The sequence below is a fragment of the Gigantopelta aegis genome, chromosome 10 (genome assembly GCF_016097555.1).
Source record: "Gigantopelta aegis isolate Gae_Host chromosome 10, Gae_host_genome, whole genome shotgun sequence".
In the NCBI taxonomy this organism is placed as follows: Eukaryota; Metazoa; Mollusca; class Gastropoda; order Neomphalida; family Peltospiridae; genus Gigantopelta; species Gigantopelta aegis.
The window spans coordinates 64,863,510-64,883,480 of NC_054708.1; the positions used below are offsets into that span (position 1 = coordinate 64,863,510).

The 19,971-nt window shown below is 37.1% G+C and overlaps 1 protein-coding gene across 3 annotated transcripts in view; it reads right to left on the minus strand.

Moving 5' to 3' along the window:
* The window catches only part of LOC121384562 (ras-specific guanine nucleotide-releasing factor RalGPS2-like), a 111,603-nt gene that overhangs the window by 42,526 nt on the left and 49,106 nt on the right, over window positions 1–19,971 (minus strand). For all 3 annotated transcript variants that reach the window (XM_041515017.1, XM_041515016.1, XM_041515019.1), the window contains 2 exons: window positions 5,833–5,946; window positions 2,774–2,824 (listed from right to left, as the gene is read on the minus strand). In XM_041515017.1, coding sequence (XP_041370951.1) covers window positions 2,774–2,824; window positions 5,833–5,946 — 165 coding nt within the window. The remainder of the gene's footprint in view (window positions 1–2,773; window positions 2,825–5,832; window positions 5,947–19,971) is intronic.

Genomic DNA, 19,971 nt, shown 5'->3' on the forward strand with positions numbered 1-19,971 from the left:
GATATTTAAAAAGCTAAACGTTTGTAATAGAACAACTATCCTTGACCTATCGAAAACCGTCCTATTAGCAAAAAGAAAAAAAGAAGAAGCTACTACGCATGTTAATTGTAGTCATCCTATACATTTAACGACATCGTTATTTAGTTTATCCATTGTAGTGTCAACTAGCAACAAAGCATGACTATGTTGTTTATCTGAGTTGTTAAAATACTATGAGGTGATCAACAACAACCGTTATTGGTTGGTCGTAGATTCCTCAACTATCGTCTTCGGAGCACCGCAGAAATTGTGTCAATCCATATTTGTCAAATCAATACATAAAATAATAATAAAACATATATGCTAACTACAGGAACTTTAAAACTATATACAGGCCGAGATGAGCCTCATGAGGAATATTTGGTGAGCACTAATACAATGGTAATACTAACAATACATTAGTTAATTATTTTCTAAAACTCCACTAGTAGCTCAAAGTTAGCATTATTTACAGTTATTATCCGTCCTACATCTCAAGTCTAAGCTAAGCCACTTCAATATTGTACATAATTACACTATAATTTCATTTATTTTGTAATCACCGTCGAAAACCGTCACATGCGGCTGACAAGGGCGTGTAAATCTCTCAAAAATCAGTCGTGTAAATTGTTTTTTTAATTACTTAAATTGTATACAAAGTAGAAAGTACACACTGTTTAAACTCTGTGTTATGACAGTTAAATTGCGTGTCCACTTACAAGTGCGTATGCCGGCGAGAATATATACACAGCTAAAATCCCACAATACACAATGAAATATCATTTAAGACTTTGTCCATTTGTCCGGTGTTTTTTTTCTGACCGGGTCATGTAGTGGTAAATACGGAAACATTTCCAAAAACATACAAGTTACTGGTACTGATAACTGCAAAACCGTACGGTTAACCGCATAAATGGACACACACAAAACGTGTCCACGTCAACACCGAATATTTCGATATCGTCTTTATTTATATAATAACACAGCGTCATAATGGAAAACAATCTGAAAATCACGTAAAATAATTTCTGAATTTCCCTCCGTAATCTGTAAGGCGTAGTACAAGAAACACACTTTCTAAGCAAATAATTTTGAGTAGATTCTATTTACGCGTCTCCCTGTGTGTGTCTACATATTCTGACAGCTTACGGATAGGGAAATAGAGCAATTTCGAGTCACGATAGTAGGAGGTTTTTTTTCATGGCAATGACAAGGAGGGTAGGGAGATTGAGAGAAGAAGGTATGGTAAATGTAGATTTGTAAACACATATTTATTTTTTCATTTATGATCTACCTATGTTAAAACATTGAAAATAATAACCCCGTGAAATATTATAGATACATGCCTTATATATATAAACAGAACAAACAACAATAAACAAACAACAACAAAAAAGAGAAGAAAAACAATAACAAACAACAATTTGAAAATTTATGAAAACTAAACATGTCTATTGTTAACTGTATACATGTTTTCATTCATCACGTTGAAGCAATGATTTAATTGTGAAACAGACTATACTCAGTCTACAGTTGAAAATACGTCATGTGATCAGCTGTAGTTTGGCAGCCATGATGATTGTTGTGTTCGGTGTCACTTGGAGGGAAATTCGAAATACGCTTCGGTGTTTACGTTAATAGTAAAATAAAACATTGATTTCAATTATGGATTCATAAATTACAATAAGGTATGTATTGCAGCTTTTATATGAAAATGTGTAAGCTCTTTGTTGATAAGACAGCTAGTCTATGAGCTCGTTCATAAACTTATCATAAAGCCGTGACATGCAAAATTGTGTTAACCGGTGCAAAAACCCCAACATGTTGGCTTGCAAAAGTGTGCCTTTACTACATTAATTAAATATTTTATTCAGTTAAAGTGTTACCTATCAACTTTATACATGTACATGTCTTTATAAGCAAGATGTGTTGTTTTAATACTTTTCTTTTTTTTACATTAATTAAATTAACATTAGACTATTTGTTTACCTTGAAACATATTGCTGTTATTACAAGAAAAAATATAATTAATGAAAACATTTCTAAATTTAATAAAAGTAAATAAATAAAATGTGTTGGTAAATAATAAAAATTAGTTTTTATGCACATTACCTTATCATATTTTTATTTATTTAATTAATCCCCCCACCCCCCAATATAATGTATTTCTACCTCTTTTTAAAAGAAAGAGTTCCACCGGATGTTTATAAACAGGAAATACTTCCTTAACGACCACTGACTTAAGTTTTTCTCTCTGACTTACTTAAGTTTTTCTTAAGTTGTTTGATGAATACCACCATAAGTTTTTGACTTAGATAAGTCAATTTCAAAAACTTAAGTTCCTTGATAAATACGGGCCCTGGAACAGTTTCTGAGTACTTCAAAAATTTAATTTGATAAAAATCCAGTTCACTTCATTAATAACAAAGGGACATAACTGTTGAAGTTTACTTCATTAATAACAAAGGGACATAACTGTTGAAGTTTACTTCATTAATAGCAAATGGAAACAATGGTTGAAGTGCATTTCATTAACAATAAAGGGAAATAACTTTTGCAGTTCACATCATTAATAATAAAGAAAATAACTGCTAAACGTTTACTTCATTAGGGAATAATAATTATGATGGATGGATATCAATTTGGTTGTGTTAGTTTATAGAGAACTATGATTACAATGACTCTACAGCTAGATATTAGTATAATATAGATGTATTGGTATCTGATAAATACAGAGACAAACTAGTCAACTTACATCGGGCTGAATGGCCTGGAACACCGGTAGATCAAGGAGAGTAATCTGACTCTGAAAAAAAGAGAAAACAAATGAAATGAATATTGTGTAACTATTGAGAGTTGGTTTAAACAATATTTATTGCTGTTCAAAAAATTAATGGTCTGGGGATTGGTCAAATAGTAAAATGTTTCAATTACGATTATGATTATCTGACATTGTATAGAGCTGATGTAACATTAGCCAAGTACTTTAAAAAATAAAATTATGTTTGACTTCAGATTCTATCAACAGACTTTTACAATTTAAGTTGAACAAGAAAAGAAAAAATACTAAAAGGCGCAGACCCTGGTTTCAGCCCGTGAAAATGGACACTCAGTTTAGTTAATCTACAAACCTGTAACATGTTTGTTAAGGTTATAACAGAGTCAAACTAAAGTCTGTGATATTTAAACGGGGAAATACTGTCTAAAAATAACTAGAGCTTGTCTTGATAACTGTTACTTCTTAGATGAACATGCATTTTTAGAATTAAGAAAAATGCATTTTGGGGTAGTACAAAAACGTGGATGACAAGAATCACTTTAGGTATACAAAAATTAATATTCTAAATAATAAAATGTAAATACTTCTAATTTAAATGATCAAAACTGGCTTTAATAGTGAAAAATATGTCTCAGTGTTTAAAAACTAGGGTCTGTCACTTTAAGTGTTAATACAGATTATTTTCAATACCAATATTATATTATTTATTAATTTTATACTTGAGGAAAAAAAAAAAAAAAGTATTATGAAAGTAATGAAATTCAAAGTCAAAAAATTTAAACATCAAATGACTGCTACCAAATATTGACACTGTGACCATGCTGAATAGTGTATTGTCTTCATTTAAGAACATAACATTATAACTTTTGAATGGCGTAACACATGATTGGTTTAACTAAAAAATACAGCTACCTGACAACTCATCACTTTGTGGGCTTTAAACAAACATAAGTGTGTTAAGATAAGTTCTAAAATGCGAGCTTTTACACCTGGCATTATTTGCGTAGTAATATAGAAACAATTCCATCAGAAATCTGCAAATCTCATTATTCTGACAGAATGTTGGCAAAATTCTCGTTTACCCGCTAGATGTGAAGTGATAACACTGCATTACAAAACATATGCTAGTTATACTCTAACAAACAAATTATTGTCTTCAGGCTGAAACACTCTTTCATGTAATAGAACAGATTTTCTTCATGACTTTTTTTTTCTTTCCGCCAGAGAGAAAATGCCAATTTATGGTGGCTAGTACAAAACGTCAAGGTCACTGCTAATAAACATGGCAATGCCCTAGGGACATTTGCTCAAACGTAAACATGTGACTGGTTGGAAACTGATTGTTCAATTACTTTATAATTATATTACAATCAATGTCTGCAGGTGTGACACCAAATAAATCGCTTCCTATGAGGAAAACAGAAATCAGTAAATATAAAGCCAGTCCTTCATGTTTGAAAATACCAGGCGAGTCATAAATCACTCTCCTCATAAGCTCCAGGGGAGTGATTAGTGGTCCATAGGAAACATTCTGAGTAAAGGAAAGTGAAGTTTGTTTTATTTAACGCCGCCACTAGAGCACATTGATTTTTAATTTTATTATCGGCTATTGGACGTCAAACATATCATCATTCTGACAGGTTTTTTTTTAGAGGAAACCCGCTGTCACCACATAGGCTACTCTTTTATGATAGGCAGCAAAGGATCTTTTATTTTCACTTCCCACAGGCAGGATAGCACAAACCATGGCCTTTGTTGAACCAGTTATGGATCACTGGTCGGTGTAAGTGGTTTACACCTACCCATTGAACCTTGCGGAGCACTCACTCAGAGTTTGAAGTTGGTATCTGGATTAAAAATCCCATGCCTCGACTGGGATCCGAACCCAGTACCTACCAGCCTGTAGACCGATGGCCTAACCACGACACCACCGAGGCCGGTGGGACCAAGACAAATGTCCGGTATTAAGAGGGATGTGGTTTAGAGAGGTTAAGTTCTGTCCTGGTTTTTGAAAAGGGACTCTGTAAAAGGTCAGGGTCCGGTCTTGAGAGGTTTCACTGTAGTTTGGTGTACGGTGTGGATGAATATTTCGGTACCTTCATATCTAGCAGACAACAAACACCGATGCGGAGCACTCACTCAGGGTTTGGATCTAGTTGGTATCTGGATTAAAAATCCCATGCCTCCACTGGGATCAGGACCCAGTACCTACCAGCCTGTAGTCTGATGGTTTAACCACTGCCCCACCAAGGCTGGTATTTTCAGTAAAGGATGCACAGATTGGACCAAAAAACCCGTTCTGACTTGCACAAACTGAACAAATCTGAATGACAGAGATATAATAGTTAATACATGATCAAGGGGCAGGACGTGGTAAAGCACACGCCTGATGTGTGGTCGGTCTAGCATCATTCCCCGTCGGTGGGCTATTTCTCGTTCCAGCCAGTGCAGCATGACTCATATATCAAAGGCCATGGTATGTGTTATCCTGTCTGGAATGGGTGCATATAAAAGATCCATTGCTACTTATGGAAAAATGTAGTGAGTTTCCTCTCTATGACTGTGTCAAAATTACCATATGTTTGACATCCAACAGCCGATGATTATTAATAAATCAATGTGCTCTAGTGATGTCGTTAAACAAAAACAAACTTCTTAATACATGATCAGGGCCATATCCCTGCACAATGCAGAGTGGAATGGGTATTTATCCCATGCAATTTGATGATAATTTGTTAAGAAACTATTTTTATTTACACTGAATTGTTTTTAAAAAAAAGTACAGGTTTAAAACTGAATAATATATTTTTATATGAATTTTAACTTTATTCATTATGGAGTTATATGCCAATTCATCGGTTCCCTTTTCAAGCAAACAGACCATAGTAACTCAAAACTAGCACCAAACAGAGCTCATTAGAATTTTATGAAAAAGGATCATATCTTGGTCCACCGGTAGCATTCGTGTCAGTATAACAAGCAATAAGCACACCCACCTTGTAAAGTTTGATTAATTATTGTTTAAAGATACTCACAGCAAAGTCTTCGGGTGCAACCCGTAGTATGTCAAAGAGGACGGCATCATAGCTCTTCATCCGGGGTAGACTGGACCGTCTGTCCAGGGAATCCTGACTGCCTTGACTAATAACCTGGAAAAACACAGACAAGTACACATGAACAAACAGTCATACAGGCATCTGCAGTTCTACTATTATGAGTAAACATGAACAAACAGTCATACAGGCATCTGCAGTCCTACTATCATGAGTAAACATGAACAAACAGTCATACAGGCATCTGCAGTCCTACTATCATGAGTAAACATGAACAAACAGTCATACAGGCATCTGCAGTTCTACTATCATGAGTAAACATGAACAAACAGCCATACAGGCATCTGCAGTTCTACTATTATGAGTAAACATGAACAAACAGTCATACAGGCATCTGCAGTTCTACTATCATGAGTAAACATGAACAAACAGCCATACAGGCATCTGCAGTTCTACTACTACAAACCAGGCTTTCTGGCAGAAAATAATTTGAAGGTAGTAATAAAAACAAAACTGATCATTAGTGGGTTATGGGTAAAAAAATATTTTGAAATAGGACACTGCATTCATATACTTTAATGAATTTTAAACAGCAGTTCTCGTGCTATAATCTACCTAAAAAACCCAATTAAAATGTATCCATTAATTCCCAAGATTTTAGGGTAATTATACCCTTCTGACCCACTGGCGGAAACCCTGCAAACATATCATTATATATAAAATAATGAAAAATCTATTAAATTCTAAAAAGAAAGTAATAATTAAGACACTTTGACATTTTATATTTTCACATTTTTTTTTTTAACATTAAAAAACAGGCAGTTTTCTACCCAAAATTTCTCAGCCTGCACTAATTCGCCACATTGTCAACATTGGTTTCCTGATTTCTGACAATAAGACAAATATTTTGACATATGTCAACCTATGCTGAACTCCAGGACATTTTAGCTCTCTGCTGCTCTAATATTATAATGCATATCTGTAATTAAGATTATACAATCTCCAACCAAGGCCTCACCTTCTGAACAAATCAAATCAATAACACATTAGATCAAGAAGCATCTAGAGATTATTCAGATACAATGAATGTAAACAGTTTTAACTCTTTAATTCATTAATATTGAATCACACTCCCCAATGGGTTCTTGCAAACCAATCATAATCAATAAGCAATGACACTACAACCTATCCTATAAACAATGTGTAACAGGAATATCCACCATCTACGCAGTAGTAAACACAGATATCAAATGAAGGAGAAAACACAGATATTAAACAGGTGTTTTTCTTATTAAAACCAGGGTAACCGATGGAAATGGGTTAGTGTTGCAAATGTTGACCAAAACTCTTGTATTGGAGACGAATTAGCCAGTTTCCCCTTATCTGTCACGGTATTGGTAATGCTTCCTCATTAAGTTCACTCTGGGTCATGTTTGAGGTCATGCAGCAATAAAACTTCTGTGAAAGGGCTATTGTTTTTAACTGTGTGTAAACTGACACCCAGGAAGTCTGACTAAATATGTTACACACTTCAAATATTATATACATGTAGATCTACGTATGTTAGTTAACAAGCCGTCTCTATAAGTAATACAGTCAAACCTGCTCTAGTGGCCACCTACATTAAGCGGCCACCTATGTTAAGCAATCTTATTTTTGTTCCAAATTTAATATAGTATAAAGTGACCTACATTAAGCAGCCACCTGTCTTAAAAGACCACTTTTTGATAATCCCTTTGGTAGCTGTTTAACACAGGTGTGACTGTATATTATTTATGTACATGCATATAATATTAAGGGCTGGTCATAACTGTCAACATTTTCACAAAGTGTACATGTATATCAACTTTTTATTTTCCTACATGTGTACATATACACCCCATCCCCTTCTCCATCCTAAAAGCAACAATAGAACTTAAACAGGTTTGTTCTTTGTTAATGTTGTAACAGACATACTAATACAAGTACATGTATGTGTTATGTGTTATGCAATCTGAAATAAAATAAAGTTAAAACTTTTTTTTACAAATATATCACATTTTTAAGAATGATTCATGAATACTGGTAACTTCTCAGATAAATCAGACAAAGTAAACACAAATAACATATAATTTATATAAAAACCAGCCTGCAATAAGTCAAAAACAAATAATATATAATTTATACGAAAATCAACCTGCAATAAGTTAAAAACAAAATTAATAATATATAATTTATAAGAAAACCAGCCTGCAATAAGTCGAAAACAAATAATATATAATTTATAAGAAAACCAGCCTGCAATAAGTCACATATAACCATGATGAATCTATTACACTAACTGGGTCCAGACATACCTGTATAGCTCATCTGTTAATTATAGATCTAGAACTTGTAATTTAATTGCTGTAAGTCAATAGTTTATCAAGACAGTAAGATAGGAAAACTAAACGTGTGTATTTGCAGGAGCAGGTACTGGCACGTATCTCCAGCATCTCACAGTGAAGTAATAAAATAGCACTGACGTAAATAAACATGTCTTTATGTAGGTCTTCTCGGTACTGGGGTAAATAGCTCTGTGGTAAATATAGTGAATAAAAAAAGATCAACCTACAGGTAGGTGTAATAGATTGCAAGATGAAGGAAATGTTTTGTTTAACGACACGCTCAACACATTTTATTTACGGTTATATGTCGTTGGAGATTGCAAGATGAATTGCAAGATGAATTCCCGGCAAGAGGACATTTTGCAGCTTTAAGAATGCCATAAATGGAAAATCAAAGGCTATAGCAGTAGTACATGTACTACCTTTCTGTTCTATCTGTGGGAAAAAACGCACAGAATAAATCATGCTTTCATAAATCAGAGGTATTCATTATAAGCGTACACGGTGGGAGGGTGAAGGGTGGAGGGTGGAGAGTGAAGGGTGGAGGGAGGGTAGGCTTTGTGCTGGAGCAATTCTTTGCATTCAGGCTAAAATAATGGGGGAAAAAAAAAAGAGTTAAAAGTTTGTTTTGTTTAACGACACCACTAGAGCACATTGATTTATTACTCGTCGGCTATTGGATGTCAAACATTTGGTAATTTTTACCTATAGTCTTAGAAAAGAAACCCGCTACATTTTTCCATTAGTAGCAACGGATCTTTTATATGCACCATCCCAAAGAGAGAATAACACATACCACAGCCTTTGATACACCAGTCGTGGTACACTGGCTGTAACGAGAAATAGCCCAATGGGCCCACCGACAGGGAATGATCCCAAACCGACCATGCATCAAGCGACCGCTTTACCACTGGGCTACGTCCCGCCCCTGCTTAAATAATGGGAGACTTTTGGACAAAATCAGCTGGCTGAAAAACTTTTCTTCATATTTTTCTATCATTCTACTCCCAATAATTACATTAGTTGTAATCCATTTAAAAATGCATAGCAATCTGTTTGGATCTTCTACACCATTTACCACCATCACCGCTTATTAATTTTGGAAGTCGGAAAAGTCTGGAAATTATCTCATGAGATGGATGAAAAGCACCATTATTCATTTTAAAAAATGAAACACCATTTTTATTACAATGCCAAACTGTTTACTATCTTTAAACTCCTAATTTTATCTTCAGTAAAAATAAAAAATCACATTAAAATAATTTATATTTAAGCCAAAGTGAACCCAATTAAGAATGAATGAAGCTTCCACATGACAAGTATAGATACCTGTATACAAGTACCTCTTCGAGACTAATCACAAAGAGCTTCTTTCAAAACACACCAGGTAGAAAATACCTCACTTCACCTGTAAGTGCAATCATGTATGCTGACACTATCAGAGTTAAGTAGATGGGAGTCATCTACTATGCAGTTGTCTGCGTTTAACAGGTGAGATTGCAACTCAAGATATTTTAGAATGGCAAATGAAACTTCAAAACAACCACACTCTTTTGTTTGTTTACAAATTACATGAGACAACACAAAAACAGACAATTCTATATTATATTCACTTATCTATGTTTTAAATGAATATTAGTGAAATTTCACAATTCATTACCTACTGGTATAAATTAGTTACATCTATATGCAATAAATGATATTTCGTAAATGTTTAAAACAATGAGACGAAGTTGAGGTTGGTTGTAGGGCAGATACTATACATGTAATTACTATGTAGTACCTATTTAGAGAACATTTTGTTTAGTATCGTGTCATGACTTGGTTCAGAGATCACTACAAAATTTTGAAACATTAAACAGTAGTTGCTAATTAATTTTCAACTGACGAGAAATATCGCTAATCTAGACATTAAAAACAAAATGTTCCTTGATAATGACTTTTTTTAATGTTGAGTTGCACCGCAATTGTTTAAATGCAGGTCATGCCAAAACATTTTCTGAACAGCAAGTATGAGGATATACTAATCTCACTATCTATAGGATCATTTCTGAAACCACCTAAGGCAGAGGAATATAACTAATAACTATCAACTGGTATGCATGCATATTAAGACAAAAGCAGACAACACCAGTGTAAATTTCCACAGATAATTACTTCAGCATCATACACATGGGAAAGAAGATTATAACAAGGGGGAGCAGGTAGCGAGAATGTTGGCATAAAATGTCCAATAACCACCACTAACTGAAATAAAAGCAAATACCCTGTAATTACCTGCATTCAAAATATTTCCAGCAAACTGATCACTAATGAACAAACTATGCTGGACACCAAAAAACCCACAAATTAGACCTTTGTTTTCTAAGAAGCGTTCCCTTGATGCACGCTCAGTTTAGGATCGATCCCCATTGGTGGACCCACTGGGCTATTTCTCGTTCAAACCTGTGCACCACGACTGGTATATCAATGGCCATGGTATGTGCTATTTTGTCTGTGGAAAGGTGCATATAAAAGATCCCTTGCTACTAATGGAAAAATGTAGCCGGTTTCCTCTGTGTCCAAATGACCATACATGTATGTTTGATATCCAACAGCTGATGATTAATAATCAATGTGATCTAGTGGTGTTGTTAAATAAAACTAAACTTTTTTTCCTTTTTTTTTTTAAAGAAGAGATTAACACTTATTGAGATTCGGGAGAATTATAGATTGATGCATGTAAAACCATTTATTATTTCAAAGAACTGAGTGTTTGTAATCACGGCAACTTATTCCAGTTACAAACTAACCATAATCCTGATCAATGTTTCTTATATAGTATTCAGTAACAGACAGTATAGCTGGGTATCTTCCTTCTGTTTTGTTTCCTCTTTTGGAACCGCCAGTAAAGAAATGCTATTACTTTGTTAACATGTTCTTATATCATGAGACGCTAACAAAGACTCGGTGGATCATGGGCTATTATCAATACAAGCCACTGTCCAATTAATTTAGACAAAGAACCTTTCCATGTGTCTGTTGTAGCAGAAATCAATATTTCAAATTAAAAGTGAAGCTTTAAGTCAAAGACTTGAGTTCTTTACGAGATTAGTCATCTGTCATGATCGAAGATGGGATGTGTTCCAACGGCAACCGACCCTGACAGCCAGAACATAGTGAGACTATAAACACCCAAACAATATCATGATCTGACTACAGGGGCAGGACGTAGCACAGTGATAAAGCACTCGCTTGATGCATGGTCAATCTAGGATCGATACCCGAAGGCAGGTCCATTGGGCTATTCCTCTTTCCAACCAGTGCACCACAACTGGTATATCAAAGCCTATGGAATGTGCTATCATGTCTGTGGGATGGTGCATATAAAAGATCCCTTGCTACTAATGGAAAAATGTATCAGGTTTCTTCTCTAGGACTATGTCAGAATTACCATGTGTTTGATACCCAATAGCTGATGATTGATAAATCAATGTGCTCTAGTGGTATCATTAAACAAAAACGAAACAAATTATCTATCTAGAAGTACCAATGTCGTGAACTGACTAGTAACTAGCTCACAGCGAGAATATAGTGAGAATATCAACACCCAAGCAATGTCGTGAATTGACTAGTAACTAGCTCACAGCGAGAATATAGTGAGAATATCAACACCCAAGCAATGTCCAGAACTGACTAGTAACTAGTTCATAGTGAGAATATCAACACCCAAGCAATGTCGTGAACTGACTAGTAACTAACTCACAGCGAGAATATAGTGAGAATATCAACACCCAAGCAATGTCGTAAACTGACCAGTAACTAGCTCACAGCCAGAATATAGTGAGAATATCAACACCCAAGCAATGTCGTGAACTGACCAGTAACTAGCTCACAGCCAGAATATAGTGAGAATATCAACACCCAAGCAATGTCGTGAACTGACCAGTAACTAGCTCACAGCCAGAATATAGTGAGAATATCAACACCCAAGCAATGTCGTGAACTGACCAGTAACTAGCTCACAGCCAGAATATAGTGAGAATATCAACACCCAAGCAATGTCGTGAACTGACCAGTAACTAGCTCACAGCCAGAATATAGTGAGAATATCAACACCCAAGCAATGTCGTGAACTGACCAGTAACTAGCTCACAGCCAGAATATAGTGAGAATATCAACACCCAAGCAATGTCGTGAACTGACTAGTAACTAGCTCACAGCCAGAATATAGTGAGAATATCAACACCCAAGCAATGTCGTGAACTGACTAGTAACTAGCTCACAGCGAGAATATAGTGAGAATATCAACACCCAAGCAATGTCGTGAACTGACTAGTAACTAGCTCACAGCCAGAATATAGTCATGCTACACATTTTATCTATGACTATACGATGTTGGTCAAGGAACACTGAGATAATTAGAGAGGAAACCTACATGGGCTGTTCTTTTCCATTAAAAAGCAGCAAGCGATTTTTTATATATGTGCACTATTCTACAGACATAATAGCATAGGCTCCCATTTTTTATTGGGGTGTCAGGCTGGTTTTTGCCCATATTAAACGAAAATGCTCGAATCTGGATAACAGCATTTATTCATATTAGCATTACTGCCAAACAGCTATAGAGGATTGCAAACGAATCACTACGCATTTTTCATGGATTACAAGTAATTTTGAAGGTAGAATGATGGAAATATATGGTAAAAAAGGTTTCAGGTTAGCACATTTTGCCCGAATATCTTTATAATTTTTGCCCGAATTTGAGGGTTTGCTCCATCTCGTATGCTTATGCAGCATAGTACATATCACAGCTTTTGTGGACTAACTGGATGAGAAATCCTTCTTGAAAGATTCAATTTCATGCATTCAGAATGAAGAAGGAATAAACGTAGCTGCTTTTTGCTTGTAATAGTAATTAACAAATACACAGACGTCAATCAGGTTTCATTATAATGACCATTTCTTATGAAGAAGCCAAAAATAAACACAGCACCACAAAGCGAAGAAAAAAACAAATTAAGCCAAAGGTAATTACTAACATCTTAGATCTGAGTCTTTTCTCAAGGCTGTAAACAAAATAATGGATGGATGTGAATTATGTAACACACGGATGAAAGTCGACATAATTCTGTGATTTAGACGTCTTTTAATTATGTATTTTACCAGTGCGGCCAGTGGTTGGGTTTAGGAATATAGAACTTGTCACATATAGTATGACAGTGCTGTAATATACATACATAGACAGACAGACACAGACACAGACACAGACACAGACACAGACACAGACACAGACAGACACAGACACAGACACAGACACACACACACACACACACACACACACAAGGTAGTCCAAATGCTAAAATATTAAAGTCAATATTGTATTGTAATACTATATTTTGTTACTTGTTTATATATAGAGGGATATATGCATGGCTTAATATATGTATGTATTTAGTATTGTTCAATCTGGGTATTGTGAACAATAAAGTTACTCATTAATTGACTTGACAGATTTAAAGGTTGTTAGAACATATACATTACCTGGAAATCTTGAACTATTGTAAACTATATTAAGTACATAGTTAATTTATCTAGACTACTATCCTGAAATGATATTGACTTGGAAAACCCCAACAAAAAACTACAACATACTCCCCAAAAAACAAGACCCCCCTCCACCCCTCCAAAAAAACCCCAAAAAACAAAACAGTTAAATGTCCAGGATTCTTCTTTCCAGCTGTATTTACCACTGGCTGTCAGTCATTCATTATTTACCTGATTTTTGCACCTGTTTATTTTGTGCATTTTAAAATATACTCTTAAAAAAAAAAGTAGGGAAACCTGAAATATTAATGTTAATGTCAACTATTAGACTGAACATACGTTTTGACCACAGACATCCTAGTAAAGAACGTTCAACACATTGAAACACATTCCATAGTTTGCACATACATCACGCAGTTGCCCCATCATTCTCGATTTTGACAATTTCCAGGAAGGTTGATTAATCACTGTCAAACATTATTTCTGTCAATCTTTTTCATTCTGTTGATCATACAGTTGTTATTGTTTTGTTTTTAGTCATTTTTATTGTTTGAATTTGCGATTTACGGATAAAAAAGCATCAACTTTCAAATTTCACTTCTGACCTCAATCATCCTTCAAGATCTTTGGTGGTCATAAAACCTACTGTAATACTGAACTACTGGTTGTAATGTTTGCCTAATTAATTCAGTATTATCATATAACCATTCCCCACAGCTAATATACCTTACAATTTTGGCAATTGTAAATTCTTATTAGAGTTCCCTTACTTTTTTTGAAGAGTATACATGTATCTACCGGTATTTTACCTGTTGTGCCTTCATGATCATCTGTTTTAGGTTTTACAAACACAAAAACCAAGAACACTGGAGTCACTAAATGTTCTCATTAAAATGCCTGGACACACTAGACGGTGACGTCTTCATGACGGGATGACATGCCAATTGGTGAGATATGCTTGTTACGACCCACTGACTGATGGATTGATTGAGTCCACACCATGAACACCCATATTTAATAACTGACCTACATAACACAGCTGTACGTTAGCCTTGATTACATTGATCTACAGGTACGCATTACATTCGAATATACATGTATACATATAGTGTAATCTAGTCACTATAAATAAACTATATGAAACGGAAGTCGATATAAGAGTTTATATACCTTTAAATACTACTGGTTATCAGGACAAGTTCATGAAAATATTTCACATTTTTAACAAAGCTATACACATCTATACAGTGTATTTCCCCACTTCTAAAATGTGCAAAATTCTAATTTATAAAGTTCTGGTAAAAGTTTTAATGGACTATCCTGAGTTTGCAACCATTGTAATATATTTCCAAATATCCTTTGGCAGCTATACATAAGTCTGTGCAGCAAACATTAAAACAACCACTTCTGTCGCTAATGTTTACATAAAACAGCAACAAACCATGGAAGTTCATCTTGATAACATTTCAAACTTTTGAATATCAGTTTCTGTATATCAAATATGTTTCTGGTATAATATTTTATTTTACTTCCTAATACACTTTGGGTGACCACAAACATTAGAATAACGAAAAACATGTTCTATATACAGACATTCACATTTTAAACAAGAAAGTGTATATAACATATACTTTTAGTTGTTAAAAATGTTCTTTAGTTGAAAACATGTTACAATAGTTGCAAACTCTGAACAATCTCTTTAACATACATATACCAGTATGTGACAGACTACATGTACAATGTCTTGTAGTCAGAGTATTATACAAACAAGGATTTACAAGCATCAGCTGAACATGTCAGTGTGCTGAGATACATTACACTGACATATCACCCTATGGCTCTAAAAATAACACCTTTAAAACACTCCTACCTTTCAATGAGTGGAGGACCAGACTAAAATCCACAGAATCGGTAAATGAAATCAGCCGATTCTATCGAGACCAATGGATGAGGAAATACACACACAAGTCCACAGAGCCAACTAGTATTCAATCAGTTCGACTGCCACTGAAAGCCAACATGAACTAATTAAACAATTTTTCTCTCTTCAGGAAGCCAGCTAGCAGCAGCTGTTTTAGAGCAGCAGTGCATGACAGACAGATCCTGCAGTAGTGTAGCCAGCCATAAAAAGATAACACTGGTTCCTACCAGGTTCCTCAGTGGTGTAGTGGTTAAACCATTGGACATAAGGCTGGTAGGTACTGGGTTCAATTCCCATGGCATGACAGAGAGATCCTGCAGTAGTGTAGCCAGCCATAAAAAGATAACACTGGTTCCTATGGGGTTCCTCACCAGTGTAGTGGTTAAACCATTGGACATAAGGCTAGTAGGTACTGGGTTCGATTCTCAGGGCATGAGAGATCCTGCAGTAGTGTAGCCAGCCATAAAAAGATAACACTGGTTCCTACCAGGTTCCTCAGTGGTGTAGTGGTTAAACCATTGGACATGAGGCTAGTAGGTACTGGGTTCAATTCTCAGGGCATGACAGAGAGATCCTGCAGTAGTGTAGCCAGCCATAAAAAGATAACACTGGTTCCTACCAGGTTCCTCAGTGGTATAGTGGTTAAACCATTGGACATGAGGCTAGTAGGTACTGGGTTCAATTCTCAGGGCATGACAGAGAGATCCTGCAGTAGTGTAGCCAGCCATAAAAAAGTAACACTGGTTCCTATGGGGTTCCTCACTGGTGTAGTGGTTAAACCATTGGACATAAGGCTAGTAGGTACTGGGTTCTATTCCCAGGGCATGACAGAGAGATCCTGCAGTAGTGTAGCCAGCCACACAACGATAACACAAGTTTCCACTGGGTTCCTCACTGGTACAGTGGTTAAACCATCAGACATAAGGCTGGTAAGTACTGGGTTCAATTCCTGGTACAGGCTCCCAAGATAACACTGGTGCCTACCGGTCTCCTCAGTGCTGTAGTTGTTAAACCATTGGACATAAGCTTGGTAGGTACTGAGGTTGATTCCTGGTAGCGGCTCCCAAGTTAACACTGGTGCCTACCGGCCTCAGTGGTGTAGTCGTTAAGCCATTGGACATAAGGCCTGAAGGTACTGGGTTCCCTTCATGGTACCACCCACATCAAGTTTATGAGTAGATGTATGGCCACTATACCAACTTGATACTACTGGCCCCAGTGGTGTAGTCGTTAAGCCATTGGACATAAGGCCTGAAGGTACTGGGTTCCCTTCATGGTACCACCCACATCAAGTTTATGAGTAGATGTATGGCCACTATACCAACTTGATACTACTGGCCCCAGTGGTGTAGTCGTTAAGCCATTGGACATAAGGCCTGAAGGTACTGGGTTCCCTTCATGGTACCACCCACATCAAGTTTATGAGTAGATGTACGGCCACTATACCAACTTGATACTACTGGCCCCAGTGGTGTAGTCGTTAAGCCATTGGACATAAGGCCTGAAGGTACTGGGTTCCCTTCATGGTACCACCCACATCAAGTTTATGAGTAGATGTATGGCCACTATACCAACTTGATACTACTGGCCCCAGTGGTGTAGTCGTTAAGCCATTGGACATAAGGCCTGAAGGTACTGGGTTCCCTTCATGGTACCACCCACATCAAGTTTATGAGTAGATGTACGGCCACTATACCAACTTGATACTACTGGCCCCAGTGGTGTAGTCGTTAAGCCATTGGACATAAGGCCTGAAGGTACTGGGTTCCCTTCATGGTACCACCCACATCAAGTTTATGAGTAGATGTATGGCCACTATACCAACTTGATACTACTGGCCCCAGTGGTGTAGTCGTTAAGCCATTGGACATAAGGCCTGAAGGTACTGGGTTCCCTTCATGGTACCACCCACATCAAGTTTATGAGTAGATGTATGGCCACTATACCAACTTGATACTACTGGCCCCAGTGGTGTAGTCGTTAAGCCATTGGACATAAGGCCTGAAGGTACTGGGTTCCCTTCATGGTACCACCCACATCAAGTTTATGAGTAGATGTATGGCCACTATACCAACTTGATACTACTGGCCCCAGTGGTGTAGTCGTTAAGCCATTGGACATAAGGCCTGAAGGTACTGGGTTCCCTTCATGGTACCACCCACATCAAGTTTATGAGTAGATGTATGGCCACTATACCAACTTGATACTACTGGCCCCAGTGGTGTAGTCGTTAAGCCATTGGACATAAGGCCTGAAGGTACTGGGTTCCCTTCGTGGTACCACCCACATCAAGTTTATGAGTAGATGTACGGCCACTATACCAACTTGATACTACTGGCCCCAGTGGTGTAGTCGTTAAGCCATTGGACATAAGGCCTGAAGGTACTGGGTTCCCTTCGTGGTACCACCCACATCAAGTTTATGAGTAGATGTATGGCCACTATACCAACTTGATACTACTGGCCCCAGTGGTGTAGTCGTTAAGCCATTGGACATAAGGCCTGAAGGTACTGGGTTCCCTTCGTGGTACCACCCACATCAAGTTTATGAGTAGATGTACGGCCACTATACCAACTTGATACTACTGGCCCCAGTGGTGTAGTCGTTAAGCCATTGGACATAAGGCCTGAAGGTACTGGGTTCCCTTCATGGTACCACCCACATCAAGTTTATGAGTAGATGTACGGCCACTATACCAACTTGATACTACTGGCCCCAGTGGTGTAGTCGTTAAGCCATTGGACATAAGGCCTGAAGGTACTGGGTTCCCTTCATGGTACCACCCACATCAAGTTTATGAGTAGATGTACGGCCACTATACCAACTTGATACTACTGGCCCCAGTGGTGTAGTCGTTAAGCCATTGGACATAAGGCCTGAAGGTACTGGGTTCCCTTCATGGTACCACCCACATCAAGTTTATGAGTAGATGTATGGCCACTATACCAACTTGATACTACTGGCCCCAGTGGTGTAGTCGTTAAGCCATTGGACATAAGGCCTGAAGGTACTGGGTTCCCTTCATGGTACCACCCACATCAAGTTTATGAGTAGATGTACGGCCACTATACCAACTTGATACTACTGGCCCCAGTGGTGTAGTCGTTAAGCCATTGGACATAAGGCCTGAAGGTACTGGGTTCCCTTCATGGTACCACCCACATCAAGTTTATGAGTAGATGTACGGCCACTATACCAACTTGATACTACTGGCCCCAGTGGTGTAGTCGTTAAGCCATTGGACATAAGGCCTGAAGGTACTGGGTTCCCTTCATGGTACCACCCACATCAAGTTTATGAGTAGATGTATGGCCACTATACCAACTTGATACTACTGGCCCCAGTGGTGTAGTCGTTAAGCCATTGGACGTAAGGCCTGAAGGTACTGGGTTCCCTTCGTGGTACCACCCACATCAAGTTTATGAGTAGATGTATGGCCACTATACCAACTTGATACTACTGGCCCCAGTGGTGTAGTCGTTAAGCCATTGGACATAAGGCCTGAAGGTACTGGGTTCCCTTCGTGGTACCACCCACATCAAGTTTACGGGTAGATGTACGGCCACTATACCAACTTGATACTACTGGCCTCAGTGGTGTAGCTGGGTTCACATCCCAATACTGGCCCCCATCCAAAACGAGTTTGACACAGGGCTTCTAGTGTTTATTTAAAGTAGGGCTCGTGAATATTTAATCATGGCTAGTACAGTTTTAAAATCACTGATCCCATTACTAGTAGATTTTTATAAAATTCTAGAAGCCCTGTTGACGACTCAGTGGGTAGCTCTATACATGTATACTGACTTGATACTACTGGTCTCAGTGGTATTGTGGTTAAGCCATCAGACATAATAAGGCTAGTAGGCACTGGGTTCACTTCCTGGTTCAGGCTCCCACCTAGAGCAAGTTTAACCACTAATTGTAAAGGCATAAGGCCATTACACCAACTTCTCTCTCAGTAACCACTAACAACTATAACCATTGACCCACTGTCATGGACAGACAGTCCAGATAGCTGAGGTATGTGCATTCTGTTTGGAATTGGTTGAAATTTCATCAATGATCATCTGTCATAATCGGGTAGCATCAACATATCAATTGGTGTAATATGTGCAATATAAATGATGTAAGGAAGAATAGATACTGCATTAGTATAGCCAGCTATAAAGATAAAACTAGAGTCTTCACAACCAGCTCAAACTCAAAAAAATAATTCAAAAGGAGTTTAAATATGTTTGGAATCAGTTAGAATTTCATTACTGAACATTAGTTATAATAAAACAGCACCAATAAATCAAAGTTTGATTA